The sequence below is a fragment of the Lichenostomus cassidix genome, chromosome Z, assembly GCF_008360975.1.
Source record: "Lichenostomus cassidix isolate B80296 chromosome Z, HeHo_3.0, whole genome shotgun sequence".
Taxonomy (NCBI): Eukaryota; Metazoa; Chordata; class Aves; order Passeriformes; family Meliphagidae; genus Lichenostomus; species Lichenostomus cassidix.
This window is the reverse complement of record NC_139511.1, coordinates 40739181-40760687: the sequence shown is the minus strand read 5'-3', so window position 1 is coordinate 40760687 and position 21507 is coordinate 40739181. Positions and strand designations below refer to the sequence as shown.

The 21507-nt window shown below is 39.1% G+C and overlaps 1 protein-coding gene across 1 annotated transcript in view; it reads right to left on the bottom strand.

Annotated features, from left to right (window-relative positions):
* Window positions 1–20342, bottom strand: part of PRUNE2 (prune homolog 2 with BCH domain) — a 131544-nt gene extending 111202 nt beyond the window's left edge. The window contains 1 exon segment of the mRNA XM_085043750.1: window positions 20203–20342. Coding sequence (XP_084899876.1) covers window positions 20203–20238 — 36 coding nt within the window. The 5' untranslated portion in view covers window positions 20239–20342.
* Window positions 20343–21507: the final 1165 nt, after the last annotated feature.

The following is a 21507-nucleotide window of genomic DNA, read 5'->3' as shown; positions in this document are numbered from 1 at the left end:
TTGGACAGTGTCAAACCACTACATCACTCTTCTAAAATTAATACTTTAAAAGCTGTATTTAAGAGTCAAGCTCTTGACAAAAGGAATTCTATTTTAAAATATTGCCTCCCAAATTCACAATATTCCACAGAATTACGATGTTCCTTCAAAATTAATGATGAAAACAAGGCAGGCTAACTGTCTGATATGCCAGCCAGGCAAGAAAATCTTATCTCTAGATTGTTCCTGGAATTTCTACTGGACAGGAACTCTCTTTTCCAGTCATTTATAATTAAGATCTGGCACGGTCAACTATTACTGATGAGAATTCAGTTCAGTATTTCTGCATTACCAAGAGGCTCTGATTTGGAATTCTGCAGGCAGACAAACTTAATACCATTCAAGAAAGAATTATCAAGAACTGCAAACATTTAATCTCTTTTAACTTTTAATTAATTTCACAGCCTATAACTGTTGACAAGTCTGCTCTGACTGTTTTTGAAATACCTTCTCTCTAGCTTATTACATACATTTATTCACGTTGCAAAAAGTCAGAAATGAACAATGATTTCTACATCAAGCTTTCATCTGAAAAAGAATAGCTGGAGTAATCAAATAATGCATAAATTCCATTTAAATATAAGAAAGAACCACTACAGAATTGAGATCATCAATCAAAATATTGTTGGGTCCTTTTAAAATTAGATTTATTCCATCAATTGGTTTGGCAATGATATTTCACCATGTTTTATAAGCTTTACATGTTCACAGTCTCCTGCTTCTCCAAATTTTTGCCTTTAGGATCAACATTTGAGACACCACCTCTACTAGATCATGGAGCGTATGAATTCGGAATACCCAATACTATGTGGTTTTCAAACTGAGTCATACATGGGATACATATACATGCCCACATCCACACACATTTTCCAAGTGTGACTTTGACACCCTATGTTTTGATCCCATCTTTGTTGTTACACCAAGGTAAAAAATGCATTAAGTCAGACAGACATCAAATATGCTTTGTCTTACAGAAACAAAGAAATCTAAATTTTTATGATATAAGATAAACAAAACTATAAAGGAAACACTTATTTTAGTGGCCTTAGGCTCAGTAACAATATCACATTACTCTTCCTGCAAAGACAAAATAGGCTTTAGTCTCCCATGGCTGAAAAACGAAAATGTTTCCAGCTCAACGATTATTTAAGCTTGGCTCAGCAGAACTTGAGCAGTCTGTCAAAAGGATTCTCTACTACAGAAGTTACTAAAATAAAAATCAAAGTTTTCACTCTTTCTTTTATGCTGCATTAACTCACTGGTTGTTCAAATTGACCTGTCTTACACATGATTAGTGCTCCCACCTAATAACTGAGTATACAGCATACAGAAATTCAGCTTTGCAAAAGAACAAGTTATGTTCATATTCCAGGTCACCTTTAGTGTCTAAAGCCAGTCACAGTGTATCTTTGAATTTGCAGCCCCTCTTCCCTCTTCTTCCCCACTTGCCACTTAAGATGCTGTTATGATCCAATTATTAAGGTTTTGGAAATACCTCTGCCCGAATTAAGGTGCAAATGAGACCATATGCCAGTCAATAGTATGAGTTTTATTTGATATAAAGTATGAGAGAGAGAGGGAAGAAAAGAGAGGAAAAGAGAAGTAGGAAAAGAGGTGGGGGGGACAGAAAGAGGGAAAGAGAAAATACCACCATCCGTGGATCCCAACGATGTTGCGTTGATCCTCTCCAGCTGGTCTTCTTGGTGGTGGTGGTCCCCCCAAAAAGCACAGAATCCCATGGCTTAATGTACACTCAGGCCAGGGGCAATGTCCAGGCATGTCCCCCGTGGGAGGGGGCAGTCCCTTGCAGCAGAGTCTGCTTGCATCACATACAGTCCTGTTGCGCAAGACTTAGTACTCTGGGGGGTCTGTGATGGATTGTGACTCCCCCTCAGCTGCCTCTCACATGAAGGTCCCATGGATGTGGCCTGTGGGGTTGGGGGTTCCACAGCTGGGCCAGTCTTTGCAAACCTGGCTTCTGTGAGCTGTGCTCTGCCCCCACCCCAAACTCACCCAGGGATGATTCTCAGTGCAGCTGGTGGCTTTGGCTTTTGTGGATGCATACCTTTCCCTCAGCTTGAGATGATTGAACAATAGGTTTCCCTTAATCTAATCTCAGTAGTTTGACTCAGTCCAAAGTCCCAGTCAGGTATCTTCAGGGAGGCTTCTTTGATTGTAGCTTATAATGAGCAAAACTTTATGTCAATGTTTGAGGCATGAACTATTTCAGTCTCTGACAGATGCAGAAGTGAGACTGGGATGCCTATCTAGTTTACATTCATCTTGATTGCGCTCATCTCCTTTAGGAATTGTTTGGCTTACTATAAGACCAAACTGTTCTTTGAGATATTAGACACAAACTACTTAAAAGTAAGGAGAACATTTACTAGAGGAGCAGAGTGCCCCTGTCCCATTAATTGTATCCGCTCTGTGGTGCGTGAGGAGATGACTGGCAGCAGTAAACCACTACACCATACACCACAGAGGCTGAATCAATCAGAGCAAAGAGAAAGTGTATTGGAGAAAAACAGGTGGGTTTGTTTTGGTGGAGGCAAGGGAATGCAACTCAAATAATGAAGTTAATTTACCTGCCTCACACAGACATCTGACCTTGGAGTGTTTAAGAAGTTTAGCTGCTTCTTTCAAGTGAAGGAAGCAACTTCACAACTGAGAATAGATTAATCAAGAGTCACTTGAACACTGCATTTTACAGAAGCCTTTGGAGTTAAGTTTCATGTTTCTTAAGTCAGTGTAACCCTTACGTGATGGGCACCAGGCTGAACATGAAACCATACCCCGAAATGAGCCATCAACCCAAATATTATTAGTAAGCAAGAAAATCAAAGCTCGAAGAGATGATCAGGCCAAAGTCACCTCCCACTTGTGCCTTTCTTGTTCAACAGGTTTCTATCACACTATAAATCTAAAATGTCTTTGGTTTTTTACCCATTCTCTGGTAAGAAAGATGCAGAAAATACACCAATTTTTGTTTTGATTTGGTTTTATAACTTCAGCATTATTTCAATTGCGCTTTTTTATTCCACACCAAAAATCAGAAGTCTGCTCCTCTGTAGCAGCCAGTGCTGCTCTGCTCTGCCTGCTCTATACACCATTCCACAAAAACTCCTTTATTATCATTGGTAGCTTCTTTTCCCATGAGGCAATTCTAATATTATATTTTACTCCTGCTGTCCTTCTGAAAGATAAATATTTGGTTGCTTTGATGTAAAAGCTGAGCACAGAATAAAAATTGCAATACTGTGCTTGTTAGTAAAATGACAGTGCACTCAGAATAAAATCTGACTTAAAAAATACCATTTTTTAAAATCTGTGCTGTTATGAGAATAGAAACATATGCTTCATTATAAGAATGCATTGTCTTTTTTCTCATACAGTAATTAGCTATGTCTACACTGTTTAGATCTCTGAATTGTCCTCACTATAATACTAATATCAGAGCCATAGACATATTCCAAATGAGAAAGAAAATGCATAATTACATTCCTGTATTACTTGTAACATGCCTATGACTTCAGTGTAGGCCTAGTCACTAATAAAATTATGTTGCTTTAAAGTCTAATACTCCTTTTCACATAGATGACACTACAGCAATAGAAATTTAGAAGTTTACTTGGTAAATTCATCTGGGTTCAGGCTACGGACAGAGAGAGTATGTTACCTCTTGAACACATAGGCAAAGGATGTAATCCATACATCAGAAACACCCATGTATGGAGTGATCCTTTCTCTGATCATTTGGGCTGTGTACACGTATCCAGTCTGCTCATGAAATCCAAAGAGGTCATTAATACAATGACCCACTGAACACTTCTTGGAGCAGTCTGAAACCACCTTGGCCAATCTGCCTTACCACCAAATTCAATTCAGATAGTCTTCACCATGGCATTCCTCCCCTTCGGCACAATTGAAGAGGCATAACCCACATCAGCATTATTGAAACTAAGACCCTCACATGCACTGAGATGACTTCTCAGTCACTCATGCTCCCTCCCTTTTGGACTGGTCATCATTTTCCAGAGGAGAATCAAGCAAAAATATCTTCAAAGCCACACATATGAGATTTAGGGGCTGATCCTCGATTCCATTTTGTCAGCTAACACCAGTGCATTTCTTCAGAAGTCATTAATCCTAGATGTATTGTGTATTTTGCCTTTGCACTTCCTACAGACATTCCTCTTGTGATACCAAGTAACCTCCACAGAGCTTTCAGGATTGCTCTTAGGTGACACAGTATGTTTCAGCATAAATATTACCCAAAACCTTTTCTGAGTAAGACTTCCCCATCTATCCCTGAAGCATTAAGAAGACATTTAAACATTGGCTCACTGCAGATTTTTGCTGTGTTTTAAGCACACTATTGACTGCATTAAATAACCTCATAATCACATTTAAAGGCCTAGTGATCTAGTGCCACGAATGTACTAAAATATATAATAACAAATGCAGTCAGCATTTTCCATACCATATGCTTGTAAATGTTATTCTGCAGGGAACCAATTAAAACTATGGAAAATTTGGAACACAGACATATGGAACAAAACAAAGCAACTTATCTTGTCACCATGGTGCTTGCTCAGTACATCGATTAGGGAATGGTGATAATATAGGACAAACAAATGTCACTTTAATTAAAGTATGCTGAAAGGCAATATACAATAACAATCTAAAAGATTAGTTTTTGCTGTGCTGATGTTAGTTTTCCTTCTAATTAGATAAAACAGGTAAAACACACTCCTGAACAAAACAAAAAAAATTCACAAACATTCCTATTTGAAGTAATGCAACACTAGTCCTGACTTACTGAAAAACTCCCTCTTTTAATGTTCAATGAGAAAAGGGTAGGAAACTGAAACAGTATGTTTGGCTTTCAGGAAAAACGTTTTAAATACTGCTAAGGATATAGGATTTTTCAGGGAAAAAATACATTTAAGCAGGGACTTCAAAGTTTTTCCACAAAAATTTAGTCCATCAGGGGCAACAGTGAATTTAGTCCTAGTATTTGTCTAGCACAATTGACAACATAAAACTAGTTAAAGAAGTGGAAGAAAAAGCTATCAGGAGATTGCATCATTATTATCTCATCCCCAAGGCAAGTTGGGAAATATCTATTGGAGGAAATATGCTTAAACTTACATTTCCCATTCCTTCTTTCCCTTCAGAGTTCAGCACTGCAGCAGACAGTCCCACAAAGCACCACAATGCTCATTAGAAAGATTGCCAAAAAGATTAAGAACCTTGAGGTTACATATTTTGAGTAAGACTGCTGTCTTATTACCCTTGTATAGTGCCAATGACATCTTGAACTGAGATTCAGATGATGATACTGCAAACACTTATGATGATAAGTATCATTGTCCCTCTGAAACACAGCCCCATTTCACAGTATTTTGTCCCGACATAGAATGTATGTGTAACATATATAAGAATATATGTATAATATGAACCATGTTTTTAATTTAATGCACAAGAACAAACAGTACAGGGGGAAAAAAAAGGAATTACGTTAATTCTGATGGTCATCAAGTAATGTACCAGCACAGCCAAGATCTGTCAAAAATCACAATAAAATAAACACACCTTCCTCATATAGCATTATAGGCAGATTGTCACTAACTACAAAAAATTCCCACCTTGAATGGAAAACTACAGTAAGGTGAATAAGCTATTGATTGAACAAACCATTATCTATCACTATAGTTCAATTTTGTCTCATAGAAGATATGTTATAGAATCACAGAATTAGAGAGTATATAGTGTTGGAAATTATCTTTATGGTAAGCATAATAACTCCTGCTTTAAATGTATGGAAAATATTAGACAAAATTATTTAAAATGTAACTACAAAGTGAACTAAAGCATTGTTTGTATTATAAAGCTATAAAACAATTTTTAAGGGTATCACATAATTTCAATTAATAAAAATTGGAAGGCAATTACAGAATATAAGAGCAACAAATACAACTACAGAGTTTTTTTAAATTTTGACTCAGTTTCAACAATTTTGATAAAGGTTTTCATGATGTATTTTTTCAAATTCTATTAAGCAGAAGGAGACAGGAGATATAAATTGACAAATTCACATATGAAGAGATATTAACAACTGATTAAGATATCATCCTCAATGATTTTTGCTGAATCCTCTTACTTAACACCCAAACAGGCAATTCATCATCCATGGCAAATCTGCTGCCCTAGCTAATTCAAAAGACAAGAAATATTTTTTTAAAAAATGGTTACAACAAAAAAAAATTACATTAATATTTCAACTTCACCTATCTGTATCTCCTAGTTTTGTATTGAAGACACAATTATATACTTTCAATCTATAAAAAATACTGATATCTGCACCCTCCCTGACATAGGGACTAGCTAGATTTCCTTCAACAGTCAAGGTCTTGGTTTCCAATCAAGCTTTTCCTGTCAGGAAAAGCAACCTCTATGGACTCCTGTGCCTGCTGTAGCTAAGAGTGAACAGTCCAAAGGTAAGGAGAGGTACATAAGCTAGCAAAAGACAATCTTCTTCCTCTCACGCTAATACCTTACTTCCACTAAACGACAGAGCTCTAAACTTGGTTAAACTCTGATTCTGAATATAAAATATCCAAAGCACGACATCCTTCCTACATCCTAAGTCTCTGGGAGTGGGCGTAAAAAAGCCTCAACCAACTAACAAAAAACAATCCAAAAAAACCCCCTAAAAACCCAAAACCCAAACAAAACAAATAAACAAAAAAACCCCACCACACCTATGTTCATAAAACACATACACCAGCCAAAATATCTAATGCATAAGGCTGCCCACAGCATTCAGGCACACACTTTCCTACTGGTAAACTCTGGGGACACTGGTAGGGCATCTAGAATTGTAATTCAACCTCACCTCAGTGACTAGCAACACAACTTAGTCCAACTCATGGACGTGCATTTTGGGCCAATAAGACAATTCCTGTGTTTCCAGTTTTAAGAATGCTACAACACATGAACTAGAATTTCTCTGTATCCTCAAAGTGTTAAAGGAATTCAGTGCCCTTGGAGACACTGACAAGCATCCAGACAAACAATTGTCAGAACAGGAACAGTGGTAACATTAGAAACTGGTGATGATTTCACGCCTTTAACGTGTAAGGTCACTCTCTGCTCCCAGTCTGAATTTTTTTTAGCTTATTATTTCTGCTTTAATAATTGCATACATCTCAGCAGATCAGAGGACCATTACAGTATTTTGTGTAATGTAAGTATTTTGCACTGAAAGAACAAATGGAATAACTATGCATAGCTTTCTTTCCCTTATACAGGAAGCATATCCCGGCCTTGCACAGCTGTTGAAAGGGTGTCTGTTCAGCATTAATGGAATTAGGAAAGTCTGTTAAAAATAAACACAGTGTAATTCTTTCCTTTCTTTGACCAGCTAAGTAGAACAATAATTTTTCTTAGCAGCAGCCAAAGAGGATATGGTATAATAGCAATATAATTATATGCAGTTATATTTGAACATTAAATCTCTAGCTGTAGATGGAGCTCATACATATAAGCACCAATATATATATTGCCACTCAATAAAAAAAGCACGTCACATCACAAAAAACCATACTGACTTAAAAGAGAACTGAGAAACTCCACTACAAGATTACAAGATATTAGTAAGCTGTTTAAATTTATACAAACCCACAGAGGGTTTGTTATTTGAGTCATCTATTACACACAACAATATATGAGAAGCAAATATTGAGAATGAGGTCTACTTATAAAAATAGACAGCTATGCCTGTCAGAGGAGATCCCTGTACACTCACGGAAATCACATGATTTTTCTATTCCTGTGATTTAAAGGCCAGCTTTACAAATACATTGTAGTGATGTCCATTAATCTGGGGAACCAGGATGTTAAACAGTTAGGGTAGTTATTACCAAAATTAGCATCAAAATAAAAAGTTTAAATTTTTTTAAAATTTAAATCCAGCCTGTATTATATACAAATATCAACACACATACATGTTTTAACAAAGGCATTACTTGAATTACTTGCTTTGTTATGAAGGGTATACTGTGAAGCATTTGGGCTGTGTAATATGCTTAACATAACACTAGCGAGAAAATCTGCAGTTCTTACACTGCAGAGAATTAGCCTGTGAAGTCAGTGTGATACAAAATGATAGCTGTACTTAACAGTAAGATGAAACGCAACTTAAAATGCCATTTAAAAATGCACAACACGAGGAAAGTTCATAACACAGTTAAATGAAATCTACACCTAACTGTTCCATGAGGGAATTCTCTTTTCAGGAATACTTCAGCATAAAAATCAACATTCAGAGAATGCAGTAGAAAATATTTAAATTACAATAATATTTAATAAATATATAAAACCTAAAAAAAAAAAAATTCCATCAGTTTTAGATACGCTAGAATGCTTTGTAAATAGTAGGACACAGAAGACAGATATCCCCTCCATCTAAGTACATTCATCTTGGCTGATACTAAGAGAATGACAGGACCCAAAAATTAAACTAGCAGAGTCTCAGTACAAACATTCTGAAAGGAAAAGGAGGGAAAAGGAGGGGAAGGGAGGGGAAGGGAAGAAAAGTATTAGGTGCTGGATGACAGACCACCCAGTCAAAAGCAGAAATAACACTATGGCTCAGCATGGCCTTCTTTAGAAACAACAGAAAAAACGCTTCTTCCCAGAGATCATTCAGCAGGGGAAGCTAGGAGAACCAAAGATGGTAAGGAGGGGAAACCCCATCTCCCTATGACTGGAAACACCCTATTTTCAACTGATATTTGATTCCCTTCATTTACATTGCTCTCTGGCCTCCCACTACAACTACCTAATTTATGCAGGTGTTTGTATGAGCTAACCAGGAAAAAGATCTAGTAACTAAAGCTCAGTGGGTCTGAGCTATTTTAAATTTTATGCACGTTGATTCATGTTAATTAAATGCCCTCAGAAACATTTGCAATTATGTAAAGTTCGGATGCTCTCTAACAATAGTAAACAAAAATTGCAGACAAAAAATGTAACTGTAGAGAAAATAAATTTTCATTATTCAGATTAAGTTTGCAAGTCTATTTAGACTTTTCACAGGGACAGAAACAAAATAGTTTCTGCATTCAATAAGTATTACTTTCACTTTTGTCTTTTTTGGGGTTTTGATTTGTTAGTTGCTATGGCGGTTTTTTTGGGGGGGGGGAGGTGTACAGGGATATTTTTACTGGAGTTTTTTCTTTTGGTTGGAGGTTTCTTTGGTTGGTTGGTTTTTGTTTGTTGGGGTTTGTATTGTATGTGTGTATGATACTCACTCTCTGGCCTGGACCCCATCTTATTCAGCAATCATGTCAAATAAGATTCTATAATTTCCAGCAATCTATTCATAACTTAAATGTCACACCATACTCTTGCACGTTTGTGTTTCTTTCTGTGTGCCCAAGTGACAGAGAATGTGAGAGTATAAACAAGTGAGCTAGAAAAAAGTGGCAATTTACTAGTATGGACTAAGTGAAAACTTGCTAAGGCTGACATGCCAGGTTGCACAACTACACTCAGTGTTTGCAGCTCCCACCCATTTTCCTCTGCCGTGCCTTCTTTTCTTTTGGTAGCACCTATAGCCCCTTCCTAAAGAATCTACGTAGTCACTTAGGAAATGTTAAAATCCAAACCTGTACTTAAAAGTAATTCCTGCATTCTCACAATGCAATAAATCTGTGACAGAGATTTTCATGCATCTGACAGAGGTGCTTATGCCTCACAATGCCTCGAATTCAGTCATCCTCCAGGCTTTCAACTTGTACAGAACATGTCAGATACTCCAGCTGTAGTTTCTCATATTGTACTGTGGCTCACACAATGATATGGAATACAGACGTATAACCACTTCTGATTTATGGAAACAAAAATAGATTTGCTCCTACAGACTGTTAATTCAGTATCAGTATCTAGTTGGAAGAAAAGCAGCTAAATTCTAATGATTACTTAACAGCACAACTAACTAGGCTACTTTTGCCACAACATCAACTTGTGGCCACAAATCATCAAGTAGCACTGATCTGGGGTCTGAAAATTTGAAATACGCAAAGACTTTAACAAATTCTAACTAGTTTAAAAGGTAACTAAGCACTCAGTTAACAACGGAGGACACATGCAAACAAGCAGAGCTAGGAAGATGTAGAATGTTGTTTCACATCTTGTGACACATCTTTGTTCCAGTGCAGCAAAATGCAGAAGCAGACAGGATGGTCTGGTTTTTAAGTAAAAGACAGCATGTTGTATGGTAGAACTGAAAGTGGCAGTTCAAAAACAATCATATCCGAAAAGGCTAATTTATCCTAAAATGAAAGATGTACAAAAGAACAAATCTGTACCTCATTCATTGGCACAGAAGGAAAAGACAAAGTACAACATCACCAGCACTGAAGAAGAGCTACCAAGTACTTACACATCAGTGCTGCAGTTCTAGTGTGCATCAAATTTTCAAGGAATTATGCTTTATGTAAATTTATGTAGTTAGTCTTTCACGATACACAAAAAGCAAAGAATTGTACAAAACCACCCCACACCTCTCCCTTTCATATACAAAAGAAATTTTCTGTTAAAAAGTAGCCAATTGTGTAATTTTAAACCTGGCTGCAGCAACTCCACAGTTTATCTACCAGCTTCTAAAGTCTCATGCTGTCACAAAGAGACGAATGCACAGATTTCCTTCAGGGTGGCAGAGAGGAAGTATATCATCTCTTTACCACAGACTATGCCCTAGTAATACCTTTCCATCTACAAACCCCTCACAGATTAAGTGAGTAATTAATTTTGAATTTTTAAAAAAAGTTTGTAATTCAGGTAAACTTGAATTACAGTAGTTTTGCTAGTCAAAAAATTACCACACCTACTACTTCAACTAAATCAACAGAAAGGACAGTCAAGTCATCTTTGCAAAACAGAAAAATTTGTTTCATTTCTGCACTACACTTATTTCAATTGAATGGGTGATTGCCAGTTTTATGTTCATTGAATTTTAAAAAAATTCCAAGAAGCACAGAACCAAATCCAAAATCAGAAAGAGAGCGGAAGTGAAATGGGGGGTTTAAATCATATCTGGTCTTTTAACATTATAAGGCTATTCACTTCAGACATGTATAACAGACATGCAGGAACCAAGCAGACTAACCTTTCCAAGATTTTATATAGACCTAAACACCCTTTTACAGACACAATACTCAGGTACATCACACAAAGCCACTTGTTCCGCTAAATAATGTGACTGCTAAGAATAAAGTCTCAAAAAGATTTATCTGGAAGAAAACTAAGTAAATATATATGAAACTTATACGTATGTGGACTGCATATGGGCATTGTCGAAAAAGAGTAATTTACTTTTTCAGCAGGTTAAACCATCACTGCACTGCATCTGACTCAGCTGTAACACAGCCAGGCCTGCAAACGACTTTGACTGAATGTTAAAACCTTTTCTAAGTCAAAAAAAGGCTGCTGAATCAGTCAACTGATTATTTGCCAACTGTCTATATTTAGGACTGTCCCTGCAAGTGTTTAAAAGTTTACCATTTATCACTGCTTCAGAAAAAGTCAACTATATTCCAAACAGCAAGTATGCTTCTCATCAAAGGGAAGTTTTCCTCTTTCCACCTATCCCACTGACTCCAGAACAGCATACAAGGTTCACCAAGTGGAATATGCCTGTCTCTGTAGAACTCCAAATTCTAAGTATCCACATATTTCCAGGATTTACAAGAGCATAATAGTAGCTGAAGAAACAATTCAGAGGTTTCTTCTTCTCTACCAACTCCTCTTTGATCAGGATTTTTTAGTCACTACTGTAGAAGTGCAAGGAAGTATTCATTGAGAATAATTCTTACGCTGTGTGTCACAACAGCCCAATGAGATTAACCATTAGGGAAAAGGTCACTACAAATGATGGTGTCAGGCAGGCAAAGGCTCGTTCAGCAGCTAACTTGGTTACTTAGCATCAGGAACTGTATGCAGCACCACTTCCACACACAAGACTAAATCAAAACCATAACTGTGCCAATTACAAACAGACGTGAACACAATTTTTGCTATCAGAACACAGCAAGATCAAAATTTCCTAATTAGTACAAAACAGGTAAATAATTTCAGGTACACTGCAAAATCTCACTGTGCTCTAAACTGAATTTGTCATAAGGAGGCTTAAGACTAATAAATTATGGCTAGAAGGAAATGTACAGAAGCAGGTTATGACTGTGCAAGATGGAACTGGGCCAGTGCATTATGTCTATTAGGTCTATTACACATTATTCTGTTACTGTCAAATGATTAGGTAAACAATGAAGGAGAACTATCTGATGTACTTCAGACGTCACCATTTTCTGAAATCTTCCAAACCTTTTCACTGTTCATCCTCTGTCCTTATGGTGCCACAATCTAGTTGTACCTCATTAGAACAAATGATATATCATTGTTAAGGATCTGCCTAACTGTTGCTGGGAACAGACTCCCTTTTTTGGAGGAAAAGAATATAACAGGAATGTTATGAAGTCATTTAAACCCTAAGCATGATCTTCCTCGGGACTCCAGGACAGCAAACAGGAATTCCATGCTGCTCCAGTCCTGTATTTTCCAAACTAAAACCCCACACCTATTCCATACCTTCCCAGCATAAACACAATCATACAGTCCAAGTGAGCATGGTTTAAACTGAGGTTTTACTCCCCCTCCTTTTAAGAGGCCTCTCTGTCAGAGGAACATACATCACAGATACATAAGGGACAAACAAAAGTATCCTACCTATAACTCCAGCCTGTGATCTTGGCATCATACTCAGTTTGGACACACACACACACCTTATATACTGCAAAGTCCTGCAGGCCTGTTTAGCTTATTAACCTTTCCCACCTACCCTCAGAGCTATCATTATCTGATGGTTTAATCACATAAACATTATTTGGCTTCAGCAAAAGCAACCTGGCAGCTTCCATAGCCATGCTGTGGAAAGCCTTCCCCTCCTAGCCTGTGGCTCTGACTCTGCCATATTGGCTCAGCCCATAGAGACCTCTCTCTTCCTGCCCTCCTTGTTCCAACACATTCACGAAAATGCCTCAACTACATCTTGAAACCTTTTCAAATCCTTCCCTGCGTCATCATTTCCTATTCAACTATTAAACATTAGGTTTTATCTTCAGTCAGAGGAAGGGAAAGAGCAGTCAGATAATTTCATTTTCTCTGATGTTGTCCATATGCTTAAATACATGTTTCCAAACCCGACCAAACTTCTGTTTTTTCCTAACTCCTACTCAAAACTGCCCTTTGTTAAATGCTAAAAAAATAGGTTAGGAGACATAATACCTACCTATTACCACCATACTACTACTTTGGATTTATCTGCTTGCCCAAGTATGTCCCAAACTCTCAAGATAGGAATTGAACAGATTAATTATTTGCATACAATCTAGCACAACAGAATCCTGGCCACACTTAGATAATACTTGTGAGATACCCTAGTAAATACCCTACTATACTGCACTGAAATGCCTTTGGAATTTATTCCTGCACAGAACCAAGTATGACGTATGTCAGCTACACAGGCAATGATTCAACATCCTGAAAGTTAACCAGAACAGAATTTGGCCTAATCATTTGGTGTTAATATGACGTGCTTCACTTGTCACTGCACCACAGAGTGATGAAAAGCAAGGTATGTTCATTGTTCAAAAATGCTATTTCTATTATCCCAAATCGTGAAAATCCATGCGGGAAAAGCATTTTTAATTCTCAATTTCTGCCACATGTTTGTAATCATGTATGACTTTAGTGGAACAGTAAAAGGCTACTAAATTACCCAGTATATTTTCCTTACAACTACAGGTTGCTTTTTAAAGTGGTTTTACATATGGTCATCCAATTCAGGTTTTATTTTGGTTTGCCTATATGCAGAGGCTTTCTCTCCCTTCTCTGGGAAACTGCCTTCCTTGTTAATAGACCTCATTTTCTGGAAATATTCTCTTCATTAAGCCTCTGCTGACTGTTTTGTAATAACATATATATAGCTATGTATATGATTCCTTTCCTTCCTTGCATTGCTTTTAGCAATCTCATGGATCCAGATTGCTCTCACACCTCAGTGCAGCAGTAATTTAATCAAGTTTATGTTTAGTCCTCTTTTTTTCTTTGGAAGTCAATTCTTTAAATAATTTTCTTATGATTCCGTGAATTCTTTTTTCAGGTAAGAAATATTTTTCATTATGTAGTATCCCTAAGAGAAGCAAGTATTCCACTTGAAATTGTATCATGATGACAAAAAAACAGCCCTTTGCTATTACTGTAACTCCTCATAATTATGCTTTGCTTAAAAATTTGTTTAAAAATCTCAGAATCATGTTGGTGCAATGCTTATACTTTTTTTTCCCTATTACTAATAAACACTGACCCTGTAGTTGCTGCTGCATGGTTTCTTCTAACAAATTTAAGTAACAAAAGGTTAATCAGCTGTAATACCCCAATTCTGCAACATTTTTAGGTGCATATACAACTTCTACACCTGAGTTTTCCGACTGGAGTCAATATCATTACTCATACTCTTTCTTACATAGTGTAAGTGCCTCGCTAAGTGGAGTCAAGTCCCTCATGTGCTGCAGGATGAATGCAAAGAAGATATATAAGAGGGTAAGACTTGATTCCTTGTCTTAATGCTTGAAAGCTTTTTTATCCCTCAGCTTGGAGAAGTTCAGCAGCTTCTGGGAAAATAACATCATTTCTGTAATGTGTCTCACGTCCTGTAAAGCCAAAACTGTCAAATATTATTTTCAAAGTAACCACTGCCTATCGTTGATAAAAAAAACTCCAGATAGAAAAAAAAAATTAATATGAATATGAATAAACATGTCAGTGACTCAGCTTGTTTTTAAACTGTGGTCACATAAATCTACTCAAATCATGCCATCATTACTAACTGTTCTTTGAACTTCTTTGTCTCAGAAACAAGCACAACATTCATTTTTCATATCTATCAAAGCAGTGTCTTAAAAGCCTTTTTTACTATTCTCAAGGGCATCTCCCTGGTCAAGGGTCTGGCCCTCTGTTTGGAAAATGTCCAGTCACAAAGTCACATAGTCACTCAGTCAAATAGAAATGTTTCTCTAGGCACACCTGTCAGGGGTCATAATTCCCTGTTTGTCCAGTGTGTTAACCTGCCAGGTGTAACACGGTCCAGCATTATAGTCTATTTTCTTGTATCAGCAAGGGAATAAAAGAACTTCAATCTCTGGAAGGCTTGGGGTTTTTTTTTCCCCAAATGCTGTTAACAGCTGAAGATGACATAGCATTTAGAAAGATTATTTCCCCAGCTAATCAGCTATTCTCTGCAGGACAGGGACCATCTTCCAATTACTAGTTTGAAGCAGTCTGCTGCAGTATGTGGTTATCTCAGCATCATCAGCACATTAAGCTTTTTCTGGGGCTCATTCTGTTCTCTGACTTCCCTGAAGCCAGCGTACAAAGCATTAGGTTCTCCATTAGGCACAGACTTAAAGCCAGGAAAAAAGCACTCTCTGGTAGCCCTTATCTCAGCATCTCTCAGAGGCGATTCTGTTTTTTTTTTTTTTTTTTTAAATTCTGACAGCTTCTTTCTTGACAAATTCCCTTAACTTCTCACAGTCTTTCCACTCCACTGTAACAGACTGAAGCACATAAGAGTACTTGAAAAACACTGAACTTCAGTACCTTCTTCCACATTCCACATCAAAGAATTACTGAAGAAATACTTTCTGAATGTTTAGTTCTCTATTTAATTGACTTTAACATCTTGATAATCACTCTGATAATCATTCTGGAGTTACACCACTGAAACCTTAAACTTTTGATTTGTTTTCCTGAATAAATTATACAAAATTATGTACTGATTGATCAGTCACTCTTCTCCAAATGGACAGCCTGCCTGTTCCTGAAAGAGTCTAATCCAGAGAGACTAGTAACATAAAACACTGAGGAAAAGACAGTCTTTGTGAAGTCTGACATTTTTGTACAAAATTGTTTAAAGTTAGTTAAAGTTCTTGAATAACTCAATAAGCATACAGAGAAGGAAATGCAAATCAGTGCAATGTATTTGGATCTTCCAAAATATTTCCTAGTTTACTAGAGGCCAATAAAGACAAAACCACCAAAGAAAAAACGGGTGTAATCCCTTTGTGATGTAGTACAGAATTAAAAGTTAAGGAAAAAAGGACAGGAACAAATGGTCAGTTTTTCAATGAAGAAGAAAAAACCATGAAGGATTCTCCATGAGGGTATGTGCTGGGATTTGTGCTGTTTCTTATATCCATAAATAATAAATAATATTACTTCCAGCAGGACAGGCAGACAATACCAGATTATTTAGGAGAGTCAAATCTATACCTGGCTACAAGAACTGCAGAAAGGACTCATGACACTGAGGGACTAGGGAATAAAACAGTAAATGGAAATGAGTGCCAAGAAGTGCAGACTAGGGAAAATGTGAGAAAACATTCCACCTTCCTTTTTAACTGTATTGAGGTGTTGTACACTGTCAGATGAGCTGTAAAAAGGGTATTACTAAGCAGAAAAAACATCATGCAGCCATTTTCCACGGTACTCTGAAAGCATCAGAAAAATGCCTTCTGACAGTAAAAGAGCGTAAGTAGGATAACAAGAATCCTTAAGAGAATGGGAAAAAATGAGAAGTCATTGTACTACCGTCAGTCTTTTACGCTGTCATGACTTAAACCTGACATGTTGTTCTGGGCTCCACAGCTTTTAAAACAAAATCTTCAGAGAAAGGGCAAAAGAATGAGCAGAGCAATAAAACTATGCTAATGCACGAAGGGGCAACAGAAAACCTTATTTTGGAAATCTCTGAAAGAAGACAAGGAAGATATGGTAATACTCAACTAAAGACTAGAGAGAAAGTGAAATAAAAATATTCACTCAGGTAGAAGAATCATGGAACACATGTTAAAATTGTCAGGCAATTGAAAGCAAACAAAGAGGGATATTGTCCCCCTCACAGAAAGCACATGATAAAGTGGTAAAACCCACTGTCTCAGGGATTCTGTTGAAGCCAAAGCACAAAAAAACCAAGCACATGACGTAGCCAAATGTATGGAAGACGGTTCTAGTTGTGACTGGCATGTTAGTTCAGCTATACATTTTGATCTAAGCTTTCAGCACCTGATCTGCCTGTGTATTCTGCTGTTTATAATCCCCCAGTAGACAAGACAGAATGGTTTAGAAGGACCTTTGATCTGAATTAGTCTCACATATTCTCACACTGTACTGGATTTACAAAAAACATGGAGAAAAACCTGCAGAACTGAACCATAAATGTAAAAAAAATGTTAGTCTGGCATTTCTTGTATCCTGTCACGTATTGCCTTCTAAAATTTCCCTCCTTGGTTCTACACGGATTATACATAACAGCTTTAAAGATTGGTACTGAAAATTACTGAGGGTGTTTTACAGTTAGATGACCAGCTACAAAAGAATTGTTCTTTAAGAAAGAATATTCTTGTGGAGACTTTATTATTAACAGATAACACAGAGAACTTTCTTCTCTAACAATCAGTGATGGTACACAATACAAGAGTCTTAGGAAACAAAAAACAGGCATGTACTTTGTGCAGTATACTGCAAGGCTATAATTTGCTACGTGCAGATAAACAGCCTTGATTAATGTTGTGGCTGGATCCAGACCCAAATGAATGACGAAGCACTTCCAGTAATAGGTTCCCCTGCACGGTCTGGAGCAACTGTTCTTCTGAAGAAAATTTTCCTTTACACATGTTGAATAGCAATCATGTAGTCAGTGCATTGTAATCCGTTTAACCTAACAAGAATGCCTGTGGTGTGAAACACCAGCATGGTGAGGCTGGCACCACCAAGCTTCTCAGATAGAACTGTGGGCCTTTTAGCATCTTCCACAGATTTGGCTGCAATAGCACAACACACAGCAGCTCCTTCCTTCTTAGTCATTCACCCATTTCCCTGCACAGCTTTACCTTACATCAGTGTCAAAACAAAGACTGCTGATTGTTTGGCCCCAACCCAGCCTATGGCTAGTAGCTGAGAAAGACTCCCCACAAAACACCTGACCAAGCTGAAAGGAAAACACATCATCAGCCTTTCATGTTACAGAATGCAAATCTTGAATTTCTCTGAGTTACCCTTTTCAGGATACTGTAGTATAAAGTAAACTGGCAAAATGAAGCCAATCTGTAAGATTTACAGAACTGTTCTGAATTGAACACACCAGTGCTTGGATGCTTCTGCAGCCACGCTCAGCTGACAAGATTGTACCAGGGAACATCAGTCAGAAAGACACTCTCGCCCCACAATACCACTCCTGGAGACGAGGCCTCCTCCAAAACATGTCTTTTCCTCCCATGATTTAGAACATACAAAGAGAATTCTGGATTTCTTTTTAAAACCCACATTATAGGAATAAGAAGGGCTGTGCTCTTGTGGTGTGTTCAGTTGCTGTGCTCCCTGCTTCTTCTAAATTAAAGAAATAATATTACCTATTAACCATTCTCCATGGACCTCTTCAGATTCTGGTTTTCGAGACAACTCCTTTCTGATCATCAACAGCTATTCAGGAAGATTAGTGCAATATTTGCTTTTAGAGGCAAATAAGTTGTTTTTACTGCTCTCCATTTACTAATGGGATGTTACTATCACTGCATAATTAATGTCTATTAAGTAAGACTACCTATGATGGACTTGAGCAGAAAGTTTGTCAAAACCACCATTACCTCCAGCTCAAATTTTGCAATATATGACATGCTAATGTGAAAAATCTATTAAGGATTTGTAACTGCACTGTGCAGTACCTTTTAGGAGGGCTACCAAAGTTTAGACTGCTTATAAGAAAATGTAAGACAAATACTTTAAAAGCTCCTAAAAATACATTGTAGAACAACTTAATTGGCACGTGACCAGAATGACATACTTGATGTTTATTTACAGTCAGTATCTGCCAACACACTTAAATACTAAGGAAGCCATGAAGGGATTAATATTCTCTTCTCCTTTACCAGTACTCTAAAACATTACTTGATTCTCTGATTTCCAACAATGCATGAAAAGAAAACATAGTATAACAGATTATCTTTTACAAATCATTTTAGATACAGAACCATGTCTGTCAGAGAAAGAGCACCTTGTGTTTGTGTTTGTTCACTCTCCAGAGATTCTTAACAGGTCTATGAAACTGGGAAGGCCCTACAAGTAGCAAGCACCCAAAACCACAGTTGTGGGATTATTTTTTAGAAACCCAGTACTAATCTAAAATTGAACACGTTTCTTAGTGCTGGGATAGCCAGTGGGCATCCAGGCTACACATGAAAGGTAAGAACTCAGTAAATCGAGTTTCACAGAGAAAATCAAAATGGAAAACGAGTTGGCCTAGGACGATCCCAGTTTCAAAAACATCCTGCTTTTGCATTGCACATAAGAGGGAAAACAGCACACACTGACTGGAGGTAGATTAACAGCCACTGTAAAAAAAAAATAAATACACTGCAGTTTCAGCACAGCCCTACCAACAAGTCGATTGAGAACAGGACCCATATACCTGTGATTCCTAACACATTAACTACCTATGACAACTGAGACACAATCATGATGCTGAATCTTGGTAATCTTTGTACACTACTGAGTTATTTAATGTCTTGCCTACCCAAATTTATCCCATACAGCTAGTGTCGTTCAGACCACAGAAATAACAGTTCTTCGTCGACTCCACGTACCATTCCTCCCCCCTTTAAACTCTGCAACTTGATGCACATTAGATGTCTCAAGAAATGTACGAACAATCCCAAAACGACGTGCTGACAGCGCCCACAGTGCCTGTCAGATATGGGCTCGTGGGTTCCCAAAGCAGAACGTTATTCAGCAGTAACTAGAGGGCAGCAAGGTGTGAGGGGAAAACGCTCCCCCAAAGCACACCCCAGCCCAGCGCGGCGAAGGTCACCAGCCCCATCCTCTCGCCGCCGCCCGCCCGGTGCTGGGAGCACCACCGCACGGCCCCGAGAAGTTTCGGAGAGCAGCCGCAGGGGCAACACCGGAGCTGCGGGGCGAGGCCGATGGCTGCAGTGCCCGCAAGTGGGACGAAGTCCCGCGGCCGGTGTCCCCGCCGTGACTCACCAGCTTGGACTGTGCGCGCTGCAGGAACTCCTCCATGGCGCCGGCCGGGCCGGGCCGCGCCGGGCCAGGGCAGGGCAGGGCAGGAGCGCAGCTCGGGAGCGCTGCTCGGCCCCGCGCTGCCCCGCTCGGCGCTGCCCCGCTGCCCGCGCCCCGGTGCTGCGGAGCGCCCGCCCCGCCCCGCCCCGCCCTGCCCGCCGCGGGCCTGACGTCAGCCCGTGCCGCAAGGCGCCGCGAGCCCCGCGGGGCGCTCCCGCCGCGCCGGGACGGGGATACCGGGCCGGGGATACCGGGCCGGGGATACCGGGACGGGGATACCGGGCCGCGGGTACCGGGACGGGGATACCGGGCCGCGGGTACCGGGCCGCGGGTACCGGGCCGGGGGTCAGCGCCTTGCGCTGGGACAAGGACTCCTGGCCGAAGTACAGGCGCGCCGAGACCCGCCCGACGCAGGGTCTCAATGCAACAGGCACCAGCGGGTGGCTGTTGCGGGTCTTGGGGCGGCGATGTCTCAAGTTTTCATTCCACCTTTGGTAACTCATCCATGGAAGGCGCGAGGACGTTGGGCTCAGAGGCAGTGACCGCTCCGGGGTGCACTTCCCATGGTCGCAAAAGGTCCGGAGGAAACCAAGCAGTGCATTCAGATTGAAAGACAGCAGGTTAAAGTATCAGGAAAAACTATGCTTGCGAGGCTGGCGAGGCACAGGAACAGGTTGCCCAGGGAAGTTGCAGATGGCCCATGGCTAAAGGGATTCAAGGCCAGTTCAGTTCGGGCTCTGAGCAACCTGGTTTAGTTGAAGGTGTCCCTGCCCATGGCGGGGGGCTTGGAACTACATATTCTTTAAAGTCCCTTCCACCTCAAACGAGTCTATGATTCTGTGACTGGGTTTGACAGTCAAGCCTCCATAAACCCTGCCCTGTACCTCAGACCTAGGATCCTTTCTACACAGTGCCCACAGTCACATATTATATATATATTCAATTGAACAGCTGACAGAGGAGCCTCCTAGGCTAGAGACCACTTGGTAGAGAAATAAAGAGAAATGTCAAAGAGCTGGAGTCCAGGACTAAAGAAGTCAATGGGAGCTCATGCAATGAGTGTAGAGTAGACCAGGAATAAACTGTAGGGGTTTTAGTGTCTCCAGTGCTCTCACACCGCTAGTGTTCACCAGCATGGGGTTTTTTTCCCACTATAAGTAACATGGATAGTGGAGATTTATTATTCCAATCAAGTTGTGCTTCACTGAGGAATCAGTGGTGACTAATTGTTGGTAAACTCAGTGCTGTGAGATCTGGGATTTTTCTCTC